Here is a 22,588-nt window from a genome sequence, read left to right as displayed (position 1 = left end):
AATGAAAAAAAGAGAAGAAAAGCAAGAACATTAAATTAGAGTAAATAGTTCAATTCTGTTGTTTAAAAATTCCTTTTGAAAATAGGTCATATTTCTCCTTGTTGACTTGAAGAATGAACAAAGTCAGTCCCGTAGAACGGAAATAGCAGTTAATATTTTAAAATAAAAGCCAAGTGGAGACAATGGCCATTTTTGTAACATTGCAACTCTTAGCAGAGACATTGTGTTTCATTTCCTGCCAAGATTCATCAATGGTCTGTTTTAACCAATAATCATCCCCTTAGCTTCACAAAGTGGCTTTTATTACTGTAACCATGACAACAAAGGTCCCGTTACCTTAACAATCCTGAACTGTAACTGATTTATTTTCCTGATGTCGACTTGCTCATCAGAAACTTCACAGGATTTTTTTGTTTATTGTGGAAATTTGTTGGATGTTTTTTTTTTTTACAGAAACTAAAAACAAGTGAAAACTGTAACTTGTGGACTGATTATTTAGGACAAGTTTTACTAAAAAAACAACAAACTTGATCATGACCAGGTTAATATTGGAAATTACCTTCTGTCAGGCCTTATTGTCTGGTTGTCTGTCTCATTGTAAGGTAACTAACGAGTCCTCAGTTACTATGACCCATTGATTATACCATGACCATTAGGCTATACGACAGGCGGACTGAGGTTGAGGTGAATGAAGACGACACAGAAGGGCATGGCGTTCGATTCCCAAATGGAAACAAACTGTTTATGTTTACAAATGTAACCAGGTTGTGATTACCATGACAACGGAGACCGTCTGTAAGGAAGTACTTAGTTTAACACAAACCGTGACCTTTTCCTAAACCTGACTAAGTCAAGACAGCTTTATTAGCGCCACGGTGCTGGTGATGGTAGCTAATGGTTGCACCACAGTTGGAACGCTGTGTGTTTGTATTATTGCAATCATGACAACCAAGGTCCATTACACCCAGCGTGTCGGAGCGTTACCACAGCATGCTGTTTGCTCATGTTTGGTCAGATATGGACGTCGTTCACCATGAACACGGAGGGAGAAATCCAGAGATGACGGGTGGGAGTGAGGCTCACTAATTGCTGTAGTTGTAGCACATGTTGGTTTATGGGGCCATTGTTGACTTGACATTATAAACTGCACCAGTGTGTCAACAGAGAATAACAAGAGACCAAATCAGGCTTAGAATCCACAGCTGAGTCAGACTGAACTTATTAGAGGCAGCCATGTTGTTTATGGTTGATTTTAAATAGTAGGTAAATAGTTCAGTCCTCTCACCCTCTACTCCTCTTACCTCCCTCTACCCTCCTCCCTCCCCCTCCTCACCTGTGGAACACTTCTTCCTCATCCTGCACCTCTCCGTCTCACTGTGGGACGGGCAAAGCAACGCTGCCTTCTCCTCGGATGTCCTGCTCCCCCCGCGGGTCCTGGTCCGTTTGCCCCACCTGAAGCCGCAGGTGACGCCGTCGCGCAGACAGACACTCCACTCACTCCACTCGACCGGTGGAGCCAGGAGACAGTCGTCTGAGAGAGGAAAGGATCAGAGAGGAGATACCAGCTGATTAAAGATATCTCAACATCAGACGCAAACAAAAACTCAGACTTTTCTCATTTGATTTTTACAAAAGCAGATCCTGCATGAGAAGACAATACTGGAGGAATCTGGCCCTGCAGAAGCCAAGAGCCTGATCAGGTTCAGATGTGGTGGATCAAGAACCAGTGAGGTGTTCCTGAAGATGATCACAGAGAGGGAAAGCTCCTCTGGCATGCTCAGGTCATGACCCAGAGAGGTAGAAAGTGCTCAGATGAAATGTTTGCCTATTAATATGGCTTACTTGAATGAATAAATACTTTTGCATGGGGAAAAAAATGCGATAATGATGCAAAAAAAACCAAACTTTATGACATGACACATTTTGCTCCAGGTGGAAGCAAAATGTGAGAAAACTGTGTGGATGGCGTGAAGATATTATGTTAAAAACAAATAAAACAAACATAAAATATACATATGAATGAAAACCATCAAGAAAATAAAATCATATAGGTTAAAGCTATTGGTTAAATTGTGAAACAACAGATAAACAATATATTACAGTCATAACCAGTGTCAAGAGTAATGTCTTCCTCAGCCTAATCACCAGGATCTGAGATGATATCCATCTGAAACTGTAACACACATGTCGTTACACTCACGCTGGCTAGTCGCTGCTGAGTGATGTCACCAGAAAATCAAGTCGCTGCATGTTTTTTTTTTTTTTTCGTTTTCTTCTTTTTTTTCTTTTTCCAACACAGTTGACGGAGGAAAAAAACCCTGCAGCCTCATCCAAGATTAGAAAAATATTTGTTGGTAATCATCTTCATTATGGTCATGGAGCAGATTTCCGGCGACTCTTTTCCTCCAGTGGCTTGAGGTGTGTGCCAACGTGAAACCTGAACATCGCCATGAGAACCAGATGTGGTAGTCGACGCCAGGATACAACAGTAGCTGCAGATGGTGCAGGTGGACAGCAGAAGTGAGGGGGTGGAGGGTGGAAGGTGGAGGGTCTGAATGATTAGTAGGCTTACCAATATATCTCACTTACTCAGAAGGGAGGGATGATACACAGCGCAACGTGGAGATAAATTGTAAATCTTTGAAAAAATACTTTAAATGTGAATCAGGTGTTGAAATGAAAGCTTGGATCCCCGATGGGAAAAAAAAAGATTCACCTGAAAAATGAATGAAGAGAAAGAAAAGTTCACAGAACCAGATGAAGACGAGCTGAGGAGCATCAGGGGAGAAGGTCACGATTAATGGGGGCGTCATTAAAGCGTATTTAACGTTTAGAGACATCACAGTGATCAGGTCCATGTGAAGGTTTTACTCACAGACTCCAACATTTCTTCTCTTGTTTCACAGTCTCCCATGATTTAAAGTCTAGTTTCCTCCAAACAGATGACTTCTATTAATAGTCACATTATTTCACTGAAATCATCTCAATGTAAGATATGAAAAAATAAAAATAATGGGGGGAAAAAGCAGCCGATGAAACACTCAGAGAGCCAGATAGAAGGAGAAAACATGTCTGTTGTTTATTAAACCTCTCAGATTAACTGATGCACCCACTGGATGTTTTTATAGGCGACTGTGGTCAGAGTGTTTTTACGCCCCCACCCCCCGGCTATGAGAACAGGAACCAGGTGACAGACACAGACGGTCACACAGGTGTTAAATGTGTGGCGTCTTGTGGAATGTGAGGTTTCAGTTTCCAGGTGTCCAATGTGAGGACGAATCCGCTAGTTTCTGCCGTGCAGTATCAGGCCCAACATTACAACAGTTTTTTGTTTCACTAACTACTGCAGGAAGCATCTGGACACATGGCTGAAACCTGAGTATGCTTCTGCTGCATGTGCTGCAAAGCTTCAAGGAGATCGAGGCCTGTAAATGTTTCTGAAAGCAGGATATTGTGTTTATGGTGAACACCTCAAAACCCAGTCAGAACTAGGACACTAGCTCATCACCGTTCAGAGCAACCTTTTAGTTCTCCAAACTTCTGGCAGGACGTCTGCAAAACAGGAAGCTGTGTTTACATTATATCAATGTCAGCGAAGAAGGTGCATCTTTCCAATGCTAAAACATATTAGCACTAGCCTGAGGCTGTTGAGTTCAAGTACAAAGAGCAGCACCGGCTTCTGATGCAGCTGTTTCCACCATTCCAGGTTTACTTTCTGTACCTATAGGTGACTGGTTTCTACTGGCTGTGCAGGTGTTTGTCATTGTGACGCAGCACAGGCTGCTGGAAACACTGAGCCCCGCTGTCGTACTTTGTCAGAAATCCCCGTTAGAGCCCTGGACAGAGTCTGAAGAAGATTGAGTGGTAAATAAGTAAAGCCAACCAAAATTACAAACTGCTGTACAGAGAACAGGTGTCTGGGAGGACTGGTTTGGACTGGACTGGTTTGTTCCATATGGATCAAATCTCTCAACACTGGCTTCACTGTCCTGTCTGTCACACACTGTGACGTAAAACATGACAAATATCTGTAAATATATTCTACAAAGAGCATCATATTATACAACTTTTAAGTTTGTGGAAGCATTTACCAATGACACAGCTTTTCTTTCTGTATGAAAAACCTGGATGAACCTGAAAACCTGAAGATATGATGCGGTAATAATGATTATTGATTTATTACTTTGTCATGTGTGTGTGTCCGTGTGTGCCACTCACCGAGACAGTCTGTTTGATGGGCCATGGTTCCCTCTGGGCAGCTGCTCATACACCTGCCTTTGTACAGGTGGAGTCCTTGTTTACACTTGGTGCAGAAGTCACGGCTGAAACATTGTTCACAGTCCAGAGAGCGGCACTCTGAGGGAGGGAGAGACAGCACACACCCCGTCAGCTCACAACACACAACACACTCTTCTGGCTGATCACACACCTGTCTGAGTGCCCTGCAGGTGAGTCTGTCTGTCTTATCATTGTTGTACATGAAATTGTTCGTTGAACACATTAATATTTTTTTCCACTCCTCCTCTGACCTGCAGTGTTTTGTCTTTGAGTTAACTTGACATTTCTCATGTTCCTTTGTTTATTGAGCCTACATTTCTCCACCCAGTTCATCTCAGCTTATTGTTTTGTGTGTCTTACTGTAATATAAAGAGTGTAAACTACGTATGCCAATCTGGCACAAACCCACACTGAGCTGATTGCGTTTTGAGCTGCACCGACTGTATTCCAGGAAGTTTAAATCCCTCCTTTGTGTCATCTCAGAGGCATTTTATATGATTATATGAGTTGAGCCTTTTTTTTCAGGGGGCTTCAGCCAATCGGGCTGGTTCTTATCTTTGCTCTGTGTTTTTCTGAGGTCGGATCAGGACGTGGTTCAGGCACTGCTTTCTGTCAGGTAGACAGTGACAAGAGCTGAAGTTGGGAAAGAGAAAGTTTTGGGTGAGATGTTTCTGAGGTGACGTGGTTTCTCTTCTGTCTCTCATCTGTTATTGGGACATTGTGTGTCTAGGATGAATAGAACAAGGTGCATCTTAATAAATCTGTAAACTCTGTGTATATGGGCAGTGTGAAAAATGTTCTACTCATCCTGCTCTGTCATTTACAGTATGGTGGCCATGAGAGCACAATGCACTGCAACTTAAAAAAAATCACAAGAACACAAACATGCTACAAAGCCCTCATGGCCACCGTAGGTTTATGCCTCAAGTCAAATGTGTTGTGTTAATGTGAGACTTAGTTGGTCTTTGACATACTCATACAACGGTTGATGTCCTTCCCTCTCTGTCCATAGTGTCCGGCAGGACATGCGTGGAGACAGGTCCCATGGTGGGACATCCCCTCCCTCTGCAGGAACAAGAAGAGTCGCTCAGGGCAACGTACGCAGCCGTTGTCACGGGAACACTCCAGACAACTCCGACAGTCCTCTGATGTCTCTTTGTTTGCTGCAGAAGAAAACATAGGCTGTGGATTAGGATGGGCGGAGAGCAGAGGGCGGAGGGGAGGGTGGGGGAGAGGAGACATCACAAATCCTCATGGTACCAGAGAATTTCTGGACTCCATGAGAAATCCAGCTCTGAGCTCCCGACTGATCCAGAGCTGAAGATGCTATAGGGAGGAGGACACGGAGCCAAAGGGTGGAAAGATCAAACCCACTGAGTTTAACTTCCTACGACAGGAATTCATTAGTGCTGCTGAAATCATGTGCATCCATCCATCCATCCATCCATCCATCCCCCATTTTTAACTGCCCACCCAGTGATGGGTCGTGGTGGTGGCAGGTCAGTCCAAGTAGCCTGACCCCTGGCGTTTACAGGCCAGATGATATTTGCTCTGTGCTACCCCCGGGGTCTCCCCTTGGGTGGATGTGCTCAGAAAGACCTCCACAGGGGGGCATCCTAATCAGAACCTCCACTCACTGGTTTCAACATGATGAGCAGCGGCTCCACTTAGGCCTCCTCCCGGGGGTTAGAGCTCTTTACCTCCATCACTCAGTCTGAGCCCTGGACACCCTGCTGTGAAGTTTCCTCCACAGCAGGGTGTCAAGGGCTTGGCCCATGAGACCCGGTTGGGCACAGCTTGAAAAACTTCATGGAGCTTTCACCCACCTGCAGAGAGGCAAAAAGTTGAGGTGTAATTATATTATATGGGATGTAATTATTTTATTTTTGCCTCGTCTCTACTTTGTGTGTAACATTTTACTGGATTTTGTTGTGTTGGAGGGGATTGTAGGGTGCGCGCCCTCAAACTGATGTGTTATTAGAGCACTTAAAATCTGCTGGCAGCATGCTGGCTGGAAACAGCCTGTGTGGCCTCTGCCTTGTTAGAGAATCACAGCACAACCTGGACCTCTGATTTTATAAAAGACCAGAATTTATTTGATTAATATTGGTTATAAACATTTGAACTTTTTGGAGTTCAGCTCTTTCTTCTCTTTCTCCAAGAGGAAGGCTGTGAGGTAAATCTCTTCCTCTCTCACGGTGAAACAAATGGATGCATCTTGTTGTCAGAGCTAGTGTTCCTTTTTCTTTTCTTTTTTTTTGTAATTCATTTTTTATTGACATTCAGAATCAGACATTCACAACCCATGTATCATGTGAGCATACTTCTTGCATCTGTTGTCTGCCCTAAATGCCGAAATAATATTTTGGTTTATAGAGCTGCTGTTTCTATTCAGCATCATGTCACATTTGACTGTGACTGAGCCAAAACAAAGAGAAATTGTGCCCACAGTGTGGGAGCAGTTGTTCCACTGATCTTCACTAATATATTGCATGATTTATTATCTGATTAAACACAGTGAGGAAAATTAAAACTACTCCCCTCTTCAGTCCAGTGCATGGACCTGACAACAACTCTCGTGTGTGTGTGTGTGTGGAGCAGGATGGGCTGACATCTAAGCTGGGGTAAGCCTTATTATATTATAACAGCCAGTGGAGATGTCTGCTCCCAGATACACACACAGGCCTGGACAGACAGAGCAGGAATGCTTAAAATCCAATGGGATAAAGAGGGATACGGAAAGACGGGTGAGGTGGGATGGAAAGACAGATAAAGTGAAGTAAAAGAGGATGGAAAGACGGCTTGAATCTGCAGTGAGGAGGTGAAGGACGGGCAGTGAGTGAGTGTGCGTGAGTCTGAACAATAGCAGGGTCTGATCCTCACAAAGAACCTGTGGCTGACTGCCGGCGCCCCCGTTGTCTGTGTGCATGTGTGCGCAGACATAAGTTGAAATATGCATAGGTTTAAACTTGAAATATGCATTGCATAAAACCAGGTCATCAGCAGAGTTCGCACACACTGTTGTGAGATGAAAAGTGCTGCTTACCAACAAAGTGCATTAACGCCACACAGTCTGTGGGAGGCGCCGGAAGATGAAGCTGATAATTGTAATGAGCTTCATGAACAGAAAAGTCAGAACTGAGATGCAGAGAAGCTGATTCTAAACCTCTGTAACTCTGTGAAAACTGGCAACACAACAGCAGCCACATGTCAGCACTAAGAGCTTATACAGTAGATGAATCAAATAGCCTGCCCTATACAAACCCAACACTGATCAGTGTGCAGAGGATTATGGGAAACTGACAGCCACAAAGGACTGTCTGGTCACTTCCTCTATCTGTGTCATGTGGGTTTCTTCCCGTCCTCCCAATCTGACTCTGCTCTCTACAGTTTTAAAAACCGATTTAGATTCTTTAGCTACATAGTCAGTAAAACAAATTAAAATGTCATTTGCAGCTCAAGAAAAGATTCACGTAGGCCTAATTATAGCTCTGTTTCACCAGATCGCAAAACACAGATCTCTTCTCTTCTCTCCGAGGGACAGATACTGTAGCCTATGTGAGACAATAAATTAAAACTTTAAATAAGTCAATATTGTTATTATCTTTTAAGGGGAGGGAAAGCTATGGTGAACCTGAGAGCTCAACACACTGCAACTTACTGTAAAAAAAAACAACACATACAAACAAATTCAGACAACAACTTACTTACTTACTTACTTATAACTGTGACAACACATGTGCTGCAAAAATTCACAACACAACAGAAATGTTTCCAAGGGACACAAAAAAAGTGATGGACCCAGCTGGGGCTGCTTTCAATTACATTGTTTATCGGCCACTTGGTCGTGTTTTTGTAGATGACAGTATTATGTAGCTTCTACCTGTAGACATGTTTTTACACGCAAACTTTCACATGGTGTGTTGTTATCAGCTGGTAATAGCTAACAATGTTAACACAACAGCAGCTAACTAAAGGATTTTTTCCCCAGAATTTACCAACTTGAAACTGAAACTTGGCTGTGACATAGATGAAATGCAGGACATGTCTCTACTCTGTGCAGCTATTTTATCCCGTCACAACATAGAAAAGTGCAGCTCCTTTTGATTCGCTCTGCTGACCTGCAGCAGCAGCTAAATAGCCTACTGCTCTTGTGGGTAGGAATACGGACGATCGGCAGTAGAGAAAAATGTTGAACCAAAGATAAGAGCTTTTGACAGGAAGATAGAAAACATGAAAATATTTTACATGAAGCAAACATTTAAACAGATGTTTTTTTCACTCTTTTGTTCTGGCCTACAGACACTCATCAGTCTGCTCCTTTAAACCGAGTCTACTGCAGGTAACACACTGCCAGATGACTTCAGGTAACCACAAAGATCACTTTAACAGAGTAGTCAGGATGTTTTTCAACGTGTTTAGAGATGAGCCGAGTTCCTAATAAGCAGGACAATAGAAGAGGGGAGACAAAGGCTGAGTGAGGAGGAGGAGCAGAGCACCGAGCTGTGGGACTTCACTCTGAGCTCTCGACCCATTGTCTGAAAAACAGTTCTCTGCACATGTGCTATCGATCTGCAGGCTTAGGGGACTTTTAGAGGAGCGGCAGGTTTAGGTAGCGTAAAACACTGACCTCTGACCTCGCATGGAATTGAACTGGGTTTTTAACCAGCACCAGGTGTGACAGGCTCTGTTGGGGTTTCGGGGAAATATGTTGGATAGGAAAAAGGACTTCCACCCTAAAACTGGATTCAAAAGACATAGTGAGGAAAGAGAATAGTGAGGAAAGTATAAAGAAACAAAAGTCGTGTGATAGGGTGTTTTCAGTGAACTGGTGTGGGAGCAAAACAACTGAAGAAAGATACAACATTGAAATGTGATGCAACAGTGATGAAAATCACATCTTTACATCTCATTTCAGTATCTTCAGTTTAGAGATGAAGGTGAAGAAAGGTTAAGCTGTGGAAACAGATTTCTGTGTTAGGATGTACAGTTTTCCAGTAACACACATCAGCCGCCACTTCAGTAGATGGAGCCAAAAAAAACCTAAGATGCTCCATAATGTGTGCATAAACAAGAAAAACGTGCCAGGTGGGGGTGACGTGTTAAAACAACATATGCTGTGCGGTCCAACGGCCCAACATGTGGACATTTTTCACCACGTGGTTTCTAAAAGATAGAGTCACAACTTCAAGTTCACTCTGCAGGTGATGATCCAAACAAATGGGTCGGATCAATAAACACTTTCTCAATCCAGATCTGGAGGCCACATGGTGAAGGTTCATAAATGACCTCAATGTCCCTGGTTCAAGTCCCCTTCTCTCTCCCCATATGTCCTGTCAACACACATTCACTCTCCGTCGGTCAACAGATCTCTATATGACACTTTTCTCTCCAGGAGCAGTCATTTCATTGACACGTCTGATGGAGGCCAAATTAAATTCACCCAGTAGATCAGAATGAGATGATTTCATCAGGAAAACACAGATGCTGCAGCTGTGAAAGACTGACTGTCACAGCAACACGACTGGACTAAAGCATTTCAAAGGTTTGTTACTGCGTCCTTCTTTCCCAGGGCAACAAAGCCTCCAACAGGTGGTTTCCTTTGTGGTGCAACATATCATGAGTCATCAAACAGCGGTGACAGAGAGTCTGAGAATCACACTTAAATGTCAGTGTTGTGTTTCAACTTAGTTCAAAAATATCGGGACAAATCCTTAAAACCTGAAGTTTGTGTGGAAAAAAAAAGTTTTGTGCTGTCAGAGTTGCCAGGCAACAAAGTCACTGCTTTGCAATGCAACAGGAAAGGAGCGTAGGGAACAGCTGGTGACGCAAAGCAAAAACCTCCATGTCAGACCATCTCACTTTGGTTTGGACTCTGTGGACGGACGGACACAGCCCCTGAATTAGGACACAGTGTCTATTCAGAGATGTTACAACACTGTGATTTAATTTACAGATTCTGAACTTGTTCACCATTTTAGTTATATTTTTCTTGTGTTCAGACAATGAAATCAAGAGTGATGTTACCTGCTTGACAGTTTCGACTGGAGGTAACATCACTCTTGATTTCATTGTCTGAACACAAGAAAAATATAACTAATATATTTGAGAAGACAAAATGAACATAATTAATCTAATTTGTTCACCATTTTACCGTGAATCAGTTCTTCTTTGCTGCTCTAAAACAGTAGCCTGCATGGTGCCCTGATGATGATGGGGAGGAGGGAGGGGGAGAGGGGAGGGGGGTACCATGTGTGTAATGAGCCCTGAGCAGCAGGTCCTCAGTTTGACTCCTCCCGTCCCTGCACATCTCCACCACCAGCACCATTCCCCCTCTCGCCCCCTCAACTTCCTGTCTATCTCCACTTTCCCTGTCAAATAAAGGTGAAAAAAGTCCTTGAACAATAACATAAGCACTTTCACAAGAAGAGAGAATGAACAGCCGCTTTTTTTTAGAGCAGAGAGGAAGAATTGTTGTCCAGGAAATCTGCTGATTTATCTGAGTGTGAAATGTGGATTAGACTCACTCTGAGACCTCACCTGATTTAGTGTTTCAGGCAAAATCTGAGCAATTTATGTTACCATCAGAACAATTCCTGTCCATATTAACATATAATCTATAATTATAGTGTATTATTATTCATAATGTAATTCTGACATGCATAGATTCCTTAAACTCTGCAGCTAAACATCTCCAGACTCACTAAAGGAATAGGAAGAAAAAACATGAAACGCAAAGGCAGTACAGATGCAGGATGTTGTAACACAAATACCAATAATAACCAGTGATTATTGATTATTAATTGGCGCAATGTGACTGCAGAGAAAATGGTTAAATCCATAACACAGAGAGGACGTGACGGTGGAGCTGAACCTGACCTACAGAGACCTCACAGAAACACAGATCGACACTAATGGACGCGATAATGGCCTCGACCTCCCGACTCCAACTTTCCCGCTCTGAAACCCTTCTCACGTGTGTGTTGGTGTGTGTGCGTGTGCGCGCACGCGTGCGTTTTAACAGCTAAATGAACCAAGTCCAGATGTGACAGAGGGTGAAAGGGTGGGAGAGGTAGGGAAGTGGAAGTGGGAGGGTGTGTGGGGGGTGAGGCAGAAAGAAAGGGTAAATGAAGGAGAGGGAAGAAAAAAAAAAGGGGGGGGGGGGGGGGGGGGGGGTAATAAAACAACATAAATCAGTTTGGTGTGAAGTGATGAATTCTGACAGCGGGTCAAGCTGCCGAGACCACAACCAGAATCTGACCCTTCAAATCAAAAACCAGGATCTGACCTCCAGCTGCTCTCGGCCATCAGCATCAGACGTCTCAATCCAAATGTCAACAAGATGCTTTCTACAACTTTAAACAAAATTAATGTTAAAAGTTTGGATTTTTCGGATTTGTGTGTTTTATATCTTTATTTCATGCTTTTCATTTTTCTTTTTATAGTTGTTTTAGTGCAGCATGCCATAAAAAAAGTTATAAACTCTTACTTTGAATAAGTACAAAATAAGAACTAGTTTCAAAGTCCTGATTCTTAGTCTGATGGATGATTAATATTAGAATGTTGATAACAATTCAACATCCCAGTTTGTGTTCTCGTGCAACACCTGCACATGTTTATTTCCCTGGCTCTTCTCACTTTTCACAAACATATCATTAGTTTTCTTCTACGTAGGTATTTGTCAGTCTGGCTTTGGTAAACAAGCTTGAAATAGCTGTCACAGGTGATTAGCCCCAATGAGAGTCAGTGACACCTGATGGCTTCATGCAGCCTCTCCTCATTATCCAAACACGTCACCTCTGGGAGGGAGAGAGGGGGAAATGTCGGAAGTCAGAATGACAGTGTAATTGAGACCGGATCTCCCTCTATTAGTCACAGGTTCCTGAGGAAATGCCAGGCGGCGGTGAGTGTGAGGGTCACCTGGACTCCAGGGTTTCAGAAAGGTTTTTATATATTAAAAAAAAGATTAAAAAAAAAAAAAGAACATTATCCACAAATCTGCGAGGAGTTTCTCTCCTTAACATGACAAGGCATATCAGCCAAACTGCTCATAAAACATGAAAACATACAAATGTAAAATGCGATTAGGATCCGATGATGATCCAAAGTGAACAATGTTTTACAGCAAGATGTGAGCGTATTAGATTTGTGGATTTGGAGCAGAGGAGGAAAATCTGTCAGGAGAAATACAACATCACTCACTTCAGCAAAGCTCTGGACCTCATCTTCTTCATCTCTGATGTTTTCATTTTTAAATCATCTCATAATAAGACATAAAGTGAAGAGATATCCTGTCATTCCCTTGTATTATCAAATATTAAATGCAACAGCAGCACATGGGCAGTGGAAGGCTGAACCATGTGGTGCGGGACACATTTGTAATAAATGTTGCAGCTGTTTGACAAAAAATCTTTTTATAAATGTTACACTGTGTCCTCAGAGTTAAAGTTGTTTGTCATTTGAAGAATTTTTCTGCTTGAATATTGTGGTAATTATAAAACACAATGTTAAATGAGTCCAGTGTGTCCATTTAATTCATTAACACAGTTTTTGCATGTTTTCATTCTGTTTCATGTACACTGTCAGTTCCAAGTTGAAAATCTCAGGTCCCAGGTATCACTGAGAAACTACAGATAATTTTAAATGTAGAGAAAGCAGAAGTGATCGTGTTACACACACACACACACAGAAAAAAAAACTTTGCGTGCTTTGTACTCACCACTTTGCTTTTGCATGACACCAGATCCCATCCTGATCACCTCACACAACAAGGATATCACAATGGCAAAAAGTCGCAAATGCATCTGGGCTGCTTGGCCAGCGCCCACTTCAGCGCCAGGCTGTGGACATCAGCAGGGACTCCGGGGGTGTCAGGACCAAGACTTAGATCCACAGCGAGGGGACAGAGGCAAGAAGGGAAAGGGTAAAGACAGGGGAGGTGGTGGTGGTGGTGGTGCTGCTGCTGCTGCTGCTGGTGGTTGGGGTATAAAAGCTGAAGGGATGGATGGAGGTTAAGTGGAGAAGAAAATCTCACAGGCCCAAAGCAGCGATGAAGCCGATGAACGTGAAGGTGTAAGCAGAAAGAGGGGAGATGAGACAACCCTCCTCTGCTTCAGTCCTGGTTCACGGTTGAAGATTTAGGGCTCAGATGAGGAGACGTTCAGCCGTAAACCAGCAGAGACGAGCTCAGAGAGTGAGAAGCAGCAGAGGTGAGCACAGCACCGTCTCATCTGCTTCCTCAGACTGGCAGCTCCCAGGGAAAACTCACCATTTAACTACCACTGTCAAATTTGCGATAAACGAGCTCCACTTATCCCATAGCCATCTTTAACCCTTTATAGGGTGTGCGCACTGGGCCTAAGTGGTTCCACATTTCCAGATTGATCTTTAGCCCCCTCCTCCTGGCTCTATCTCATGTTGTTCTGTCTCTTCTTTTAAGATTCCTGTTTACTTTTTTTCCTGAGCAAGGCAGCTTTGTTTGCTGTGGCAGTCCTATTAAATGTGGGAACTCAGTAAAGTTAATTTGACCACCCTGAAAGGGGGAGAAACAGCTGGAGAGCAGCAAAGCTCCGAGCTTCAAATCTGATTACAGCCAACCATGTTTTTGCAATTGATTAGTTTTGGCTGTTTGGGTAACGAGTCAGGTACGTGAGATGGCTGCGATTAATAAGTCTGAGGAGAAGAAGCTGTTTCGAATACACAGGTATGAAGCAGGTCCTGGTCTCTTGTGGATCATTGACATCCTCCAAAATTGCAGCTTTAATAATCAATGCTAATATATCAATAGGCAGTGCAGCTTTGTTCAGTAACCACCTGTCAGACTTTAATGCCACACCTGTTGATGCGAAAGATAAAACACAGCATTGTTAATAAAATTACAGTAATTACTGAATAAATGAATTTATGTGTTTGTGTTGCATCTGTAGTGTGTAACATGTGGTGGCCATTGGGTGATGTGAGTATATACAGTATCCCATGAGAAGAACAATGAGTAGGATTTTATAAAGATCTATTGAACATAGGGTTGTTGCATCAGGGCCTTGATGTGTCTTTACATCAATACATTAGTGAAAAACATAAATCCCCATCTAGTTAGGTTATCTGTAACTTATTTATGAACCTACAGTAACTGAAAATGTGTTACAAAGATGAAAAAATACCATATAGTAGAAGTAGGAAAAAACAACAACAAAAACGCCCATGTGCACATTAAATGTAGTTTAGTTATATAAGTTCCAGTGGTAAATTTGGTTTAAAAAAAGAAGAAAAGAAAAAGAAAAAAAGGAAGAAAGTTTACATCAAATTAATTTGTTTTCTCAATTACATTTCATAAGTATAATATAAAAATATAATAACTGGATTGGATTTTTCTTTCTTATGTAGCAGATCTGAGTCACATTTATAAGCCAAATTTGTTTGTGTTTGTGTCCCGATCCAGCCTGCGGACTTCTACAGATATAGAGGAGCTTTGTTTAAGGTCAGATCTTGGGTTTGGGTAAATGTGGTTAAGTAGTCGTAAAGTAAACGCGTTGTTTCACTTTTCAGTTTTACGACCCCTCCGTCCCCCGGATCTGAAACAGGAGCTGTGAGGGGATAAAATTATAATAACAAACAAAGAAATAACTGTTTACTTGTGCTCTCCTTGCCCTAGCAGGAACATTTTCTGTTTATGTTTAACATACTCAGTGACATCTTTCAAAATGTCCCTGCTACTGCTACGTATATATGTAAAGACCACAGGGCTGGATTAACTAGTGCTCATTTCTTACAGACGGGATATCCGAGGGGCTTAAATGGGGAGTTAGTTTTATCATGTTCCTGTAATTATGTTGATATGTATGTGATCTATTATTATTGCCTGGGGAGTTCTCAAATGAGGAGTTAGTTTTATCATATTTCCTGTAACCAATGATGGTGACATGTATGTGGTCTGATATTATTGTCTGGGGGTTCCATATTGGCTCTTAACACAGCCACATGTGGAGACCCTTCGTCATTCACAGACAATATACACTGCCCGTCCCAAAAAAAAGTCACCACTTGGATTTAACTAAGGTAATGGGTAAGAGCCTCCTATTGGATACTGCATGGATGATTCATTTCAGCTGGCAACAACTTATATAACCCAACTGATGCAGTCTCATTTCTTAAACAACCATGTCAGAAGACACATCCTGTGGTCGTGGAAAAGATGTTAATCTGTTTCAGAAGGGTCAAATTATTGGCATGCATCAAGCAAATAAAACATCAAAGGAGATAACTGAGACTAGTAAAATTGGCTCAAGAACTGTCCAATGCATTATCAAAAACTGCAACCATCATTTTCAAGGAAGAAATGTGGTCTAATGTGACCACAGAGTCCAGACCTTAACCTCATTGAGAATCATTGAAAAATTAATGCAACTCTGGATGGAAATAAATGTTGTGACATTGCAGAAGCTTATTGAAACGATGCCACATGTGTGCCATCAACAAACCTAAAGGCAGTCCAACGAAATATCAGAGTGTGACTTTTTTTTTTGAACAGGCAGTGAATTTATTGTGTTGTTCTTGTTGTTGGACAATTTTGGATATTTCTGATTATGTATGTGGTCTGATATTATGGTCTGGGGGGTTCCATGTGGGCTCAGCACAGATACATGTGGAAACCCTTCGTTATTCACAGACAATATATTTATTGTGTTCTTGTTGTTGGACAATTTTGGATATTTCTGATGATGTATTATTGAGGATGGTATTTTTGAATTATCTGTACAATATTTTTTATTTTTTATTCTAGTAATGGACTCATCTGGACCAGCTGGCTTCTATTAAGGGAAAGACACACCCACTAACGCTGAGGACGGCTGCTGTGCCTTTTGCATTAAAAAAATAAAGTATTTAACTTATTTGAGAGTGCTGTCAGTTTTCTACTACACAACTATTTTTTGGACTGGCACTCAGAGATTTCCTAAAATTGGAATGAACACGCCAAGCCTGTCAGTGAACTAGTGCTCAAGCAGCATTTATCTCCACATTTTGTCCACTTCAAACAACATATACACTTCCTGTCAAGTTAAACTAACCAATCAGATGTGAGGAAGAGTCAGGCAGAAGTAAATGAGAGGACAGGATGGATATATGGATTCAAACTAATAATTGTGTAAATATAATATTTAAATAATTCACTATGTAAACAAGTCTGTCGTCTTGTAATTAACAGATCCACTGGTTGTCTGTGCAGCAGATTACTATGATCTGTAATCAGGTTCTGTTGCCGGGCAACACCGGAGCTACTGCTCGTTAAATATAATAATAATAATAATGAATTTTAAATGCAATGCACTTTATATTGAGCAAACAATCTCAAAGTGCTACATTAATAAAAATAAGAATTGGAGAGAGAACGTCTCCAAAAAAAAAAAAAACTAGACTAATAAAAAGGCTTTTTTAAAAAGGTAGGTTTGTATGCCTTTTTTAAAAGTGCCCAGGGTCAGTGGTGCTCTCATGTGGTCAGGGAGAGCTTTCCAAAGACAGGGAGCGGCGTGGCAAAAGGCTCTGTCTCCCATGGTTCGGAGCTTGGTCCTTGGGATCTGCAGGAGGTTTGCCTGACCGGAGCAGAGGTGTCGTGAAGAGAGAGTTGAGGGGTGATTAGCAGGTAAATTGGAGCATTACCATAGAGGCACTGATGGGTCAGTAGGGAGACCTTGTATTCAATCCAGAGTGAGACGGGGAGCCAATGGAGGGATTTGAGAACTGGTGTGATGTGGTCAAATTTTTTGCACCTTTGTGAGGATCCGGGCAGCACAGTTTTGAATGTATAGGAGCTTCTGGATGTTTTTGTTGGAGATCCCGACAAGAAGAGCATTACAGTAGTCCAGCCTGGTGGAGACAAAGGCATGGACAAGTTTTTCTGCATCTGGGAGAGAGAGTGAGGGGCAGAGTTTTGCAATGTTTTTTAGCTGGTAAAAAGAGTGTTTGTAAAGCTGTTTGATATGAAGTTCAAAGGTCATATCAGGTGAGGGTCCATTATTACACCAAGGTTGGTGACTGATGAAGAAAGGTGGATGTCATGGCCGGCAAAGGTGATACTGGTAATGGTGGATGACAGGGCCTGATGTGGGGTGCCAACAAGAATAGTTTCTGTTTTTGAACTGTTAAAGCAGAAGCGGAATATTTGTGTTAATATAAGTCTTAAATAGTTATATCTTCCGACAGCAATCACTTACATAGAGTGTTTGGTCCGAAACACGGGTCTGTCAGTCACTCTGCTCTGCTGTAAGCCGAGGAGAAAACCTTCCTTGTATCCTACGACCTTTATCCAATGAGGAGAGAGAACGGCATGAAGGGCTGTGTGTGCAGCCAAGGGATGCGCGTGAATGTGGTGACGTAGGGACGAGGACCAATAGATCCATGACGACTGACAAGAAGTTAGCCAAAACGACCGGATCGCTTACTTTTGCTTTAAGCTGCAGAAAATTTTCCTTCATCCATGCCTTTATCTCCCCCAGGCAGGTGTTGGAGGTGAGTGTGGAAGATGGCAGGGTTTCAGAGGATGCTGGGTTAATTTTGAAGTAGAGTTGGGTGTCATCAGCATAGCAATGGAAAGATATTCCATGCCAGCTGATGACACGGCCAAGGGGAAGCATGTACACAGTGAAAAGGTTGGGTTCGAGGACTGACCCTTGGGGGACACCACAGGAGACGGGGAGTGTGTCAGACTTGGCTTCTCCCAGGGAGACGTATTCAGTTCTGTTAGTGAGGTAGGAGGTGAATCAGTTAAGAGTCTGATGGTGGAGTGTAAGCGATGAAGGAGAATGTGGTGGTCAACCGTATCAAAGGCTGCAGTGAGATCAAATTTAATTAAATATTAGTTTCATATGGTAAGCGTTATCTTAGCTTTAGCTGGCAACCAGTACAATTGAAGGTTGGAGCGAGAGCGGGCGAGCAGTGGCGTGCACAGACTTTTTGAAGGGCAGGGGCGAAAAGGAAAAATAAGGGCACCTAATAGCGCATCCTCGCCACTGAAGAGGGCACTTTAGCATGCGTTTTGGCTTCCCTGAAGGCACTTTAACACGTGTTTTAGCTCCCAAGAGGGCACTTTAGCACATGTTTTGGCTCCTAGATGTGGCTCCTAGAGGGCACTTTCAGGGCTGCCAAGTTTCAGAAAATGACAAGAGTGAGACTGTAGTGACATGGTGCGTTTGGCCGGCGACCACAGGTCGGCGGCGAAAATTTTTTGGCCTTTTTTAACATCGATTTGGCCTGTTTTAATATCGATACCTTAAGACTAAAAAAACGTCGATTTGGCCTGTTTTAACACATGTTTTGGCCCCCAAGAGGGCACTTTAGCACGCATTTTGGCTCCCAAGAGGGCACTTTAGCACACGTTTTGGCTTCCAAGGGCACTTTAACATGTGTTTTGGCTTCCAAGAGGGCACTTTAACATGTGTTTTGGCTCCTAGAGGGCACTTTAGCACACGTTTTGGCTACCATGAGGGCACTTTAGCACACGTTTTGGCTCCTAGAGGGCACTTAAGCACGTGTTTTGGCTCCCAAGAGGGCACTTAAGCACGCGTTTCAGCTCCTAGAGGGCACTTTAGCACGCATTGTGGCTCCTAGAGGGCTCTTTAGCACACGTTTTGGCTCCTAGAGGGCACTTTAGCACACGTTTTGGCTCGTAGAGGGCACTTTAGCACACGTTTTGGCCCCCATGAGGGCACTTGAGCACACGTTTTAGCTCCTAGAGGGCACTTTAACACACGTTTTGCCCCCCATGAGGACACTTTAGCACGTGTTTTGGCTTCCAAGAGGGCACTTTAACGCGCGTTTTGGCTCCCAGGGGGCACTTTAGCACGCGTTTTTCAACAATTGGGCCACGAGGGGGGGCGACCGCCCCCCCTGCCCCCCCCCCTGTGCACGCCACGAGTGTGGGTGCGACACTTACTGGCCGGGAGGAATTAAACTTGTAGCTAACACCTTTAATTGTCGTTAAAACCGTGATTGATTACTGCAATTTGAAAAACTCATGGTGACTCACGGCTCATTTCCTGGATTTCCATTCCTGGAAAAGTAAAAGAACCTGAAGCACGTTACTGGCTTGTGTTCATTCACGAGCAAGTGTACTACTGTCCTCAAATACACCTCTTCCAACCGTACCGGGCCAGGGAAGTGTATCGTACTCAAGCACGGTACACTTGCACTCACACTAGCAATAGAATCCGGACTTTAGGGGGCAAACATGCTTGGGCACGTTATGATTGCCTAGTGTGAGTGCGCCCTAACTGTGCGTTCACACCAAAAGCTTCCAAAGCGTCAAAAATGCTCGAGTGTGGGCTTCAGACAAGACAGCTTCCAAAATGGCAAATATTTTTAGCTGCTTTGGTCGCTCGTCATGGTTTCAAAGTTGATCGCGCTGGTCATTGGGGAGCCGAAGGATAAAAAAAAGAAAAAAAAGGGAACCGGAGGACAACTCTATTCTGACAGGTTGCCGCCGAACCGCGTCATAGCTAATTACCCTAAAGTTAACCAAGGCTCAACTTCTCGTCTGGTGACGCTTCGGACGCTTTGGAAGAGCGGTGACGGCAGGTTGACACTTTGGTCGCTCAGTGTCGCCGGGCTCTCATTGAAAATGAATTGACTTCCTGCATTTTGACGCTTTGGAAGGTGTGGTATATACTCATTATATCACGGTTAACAACCAATCAGATCGCTGGATTTCACCTTTCCGTTACAGTATATAGTAGGCTACAGTAGCCTACCATACTGTAAATATGGCAAATCTTTACTGTAAGTAGGATGCAAAAGCTTTTTCAATTTGTTCAAAGGAAGGAGAAATTGCTATGATGATGTGCACAAATGACTAAATGTTGTGAAGGTTCAATTATGAGAATTTTGATTCTGATCTGAGAAATACACCAAACCAACTGAGAAAAACTGTAAATATACCACATAACGAGGGTAAAACATACACAACAGTGAGAATGACATTTCGATCATCAACATCACAAACAACAATAACACTGACCAAATGTTTTTCCCTCTGTTGTGGACAGCTTACATCAATTATGATGTAATAAAAAATAAAAAATGTCCATCAATATAAATATAACAGGGCTCTCAAGTCTCATGCATTTGGCATGTGACACACGCATTCCCACCCGTTCACACGCCACACATTGTATTTCTCACGCTGAATTAAACAAACAAAAAAAAAATTCTCTGGTGTGCCGCTATCGCTATGGACGCACTTTATCCCGTATTTTTGAAAATCCATGTCTGGCGACACCGGCATGTTGCTGGCTCGCTGAAGTGTTGCTAGGATACGCCTGCGAAGCCGCTATCAGAGATGTGGCTGACGCACTATGCTACCCCAGACAAGTGCGGTGGCAAAAAAAAAAAAAAAAGATTGCAGAAGTACATAAAAGAACAGGAAAAGAAACACAAATGGCAATCTCCCAATGAAATGTCTGCATTAGTCACAGAGGAATCACTGAGGTCTGGGTCAGGACTCAGACAACCACAGAGGAAGGAGAGGCTTCAGAGGGGTCAGGGAGCTCTTTCAGTTTGTTCTTCATCGGGAATTTCAGGCAAGGCAAAGCAATTTTATTTGTATAGCCCGTTTTTACAAACAGTTTGTCTCAAAGGGCTTTACATGGCATCGTAACAACATCCTCTGTCCTTAGACCCTAAGGTCAGGATGCTGATATTCAGTGGCGGCTGGTGGTGAAATTAGTTGGTTGGGCTAATAAATAAATTATACCCATTTGGTTAACACAGCAGTAGCTAAAAGTTACATCCCATCTGACTAGCACAAAAGTATAGCAACTAACTAGGCCTACACACTGTATTAAGCAAAAGGGTCTAGTCCAAAAAAAAAAAAACTTCACCTGGTTATCTCTCACACACTCACACACGCACGCATATGCACACACAACGATATTGCTCAATTAAAAAAAAAAAAAGACGAGTACGAGAGTACATATATACGTAGCTCATATCGACAGCCTTTCTGGTCTGATGTTTATCGTCATGTCATTTAAGTCTGGTGCTCCCGGTGAGTTTAGAAACTAGATTCTCCACTTCATTCATGTTAGCAAAGACAGTTTAGAGCAGTAAAGTATGCTACCTGTGATGCTAGCGCCTAGCGCCGCTGTTTTCTGTCTTCTCCCTCCCACAACAGCACAACTTTTCCTCCAGTTCCTGTCATTGGTCTGAAAACAGCGGTGTTGGGCTAAATGAAATCAGCCCAAATGACAAGTAAATCAAGGGGGCGTGTCATGACGCCTGTCAATCATTGACCCTGCGTCAGCCCGCTGCTGATTGGTCAGAACCGATCGGCCTGTGGGCTGAATGAAGTTAGCCCAAACAGTCGGTAAATGGCGAGGGCGGGACATGGCACCTGTCAATCATCCACAGTCGGAAAATGAATGAGAGCAGACTCGGTGAGCTTGGGCTGATTAAAATGAGCCCATTTAGAGATATTCTGTGTTTTTCTTGAAACTATCTAATGTTGTTGCCACTTCCGATTTCACTAAGACTTATAAGAATCGTTTGTATGTTATTTAGAGAATATTTTTTCCTCATCTTTTGTTGTGTAATGCAAGGAGGGCCTATTGAGAGTGAGGAGTTGTCGTCACGGCTCAGAGCCCCACCCCCTCTCCCCCTCGTTATCGCAAGATCTTCCCCTTCTCCGCCATGATGGAAGGATTCCGGCGGCAAAAGCCTTACTAGTCTATGGGCAAAACAAAATTGTCTACTCCGTAATTTACTGTTTTACAATGCCTGGAAATCACTGCTGTGTTAAAAACTGCTCCAGTGCTTTACTTTCTCCTTATTCTTTCTTGTAATTTGTTGATCTGTCACTATTCCGCCGAAATAATGAAGGCGCAAAAAAAGAGCTAGAATTTAGTCGCGTCTCTGTGATGTTCTGAGGACGTTGCCCCTGGCAACCGATAGCGTCTCCTTCCATCATGGCTGACCGGCTCAAACGCCCAGATCAGACCAAATCAGCACGTGACTCCTCACTCTCAATAGCCCTGCTAGCCCATTGATATCAGCCGTCACTGCATGTATTAATAATTTTGTAAGGGGTAGCCTAATGTATAGACCCTTTCAGAGAGTATAAACAAAGACAGGTGTGGCTCATTAGAAAACGCTCTGCTACACTAAATGGAATGGAGCCTTAATTAGTATCCTTGGTAACACCTGTCTTTGTTTATACTCTCTGAAAGGGTCTATAGTTCGGAGGTTGTTATGGAGAAATAAAATAAGTATGTTTATTTCTCCATAACAACCGACCAACTATACATTATCCCGCTTATTACACGAT

General features: G+C 42.9%; 1 protein-coding gene across 1 annotated transcript in view; it reads right to left on the bottom strand.

Annotated features, from left to right (window-relative positions):
- The window catches only part of rspo4 (R-spondin 4), a gene marked incomplete at both ends in the record, with an annotated part of 33,432 nt that extends 20,350 nt beyond the window's left edge, over positions 1-13,082 (bottom strand). The window contains 4 exons of the mRNA XM_083971294.1: positions 1,334-1,531; positions 4,219-4,356; positions 5,253-5,441; positions 12,998-13,082. Coding sequence (XP_083827420.1) covers positions 1,334-1,531; positions 4,219-4,356; positions 5,253-5,441; positions 12,998-13,082 — 610 coding nt within the window. The remainder of the gene's footprint in view (positions 1-1,333; positions 1,532-4,218; positions 4,357-5,252; positions 5,442-12,997) is intronic.
- Positions 13,083-22,588: the final 9,506 nt, after the last annotated feature.

This window comes from Trachurus trachurus (assembly GCF_905171665.1).
Source record: "Trachurus trachurus genome assembly, chromosome: 5".
Classification (NCBI taxonomy): domain Eukaryota; kingdom Metazoa; phylum Chordata; class Actinopteri; order Carangiformes; family Carangidae; genus Trachurus; species Trachurus trachurus.
The sequence above is the reverse complement of the archived record's forward strand: the minus strand, read 5'-3'. Positions and strand labels throughout refer to the sequence as shown.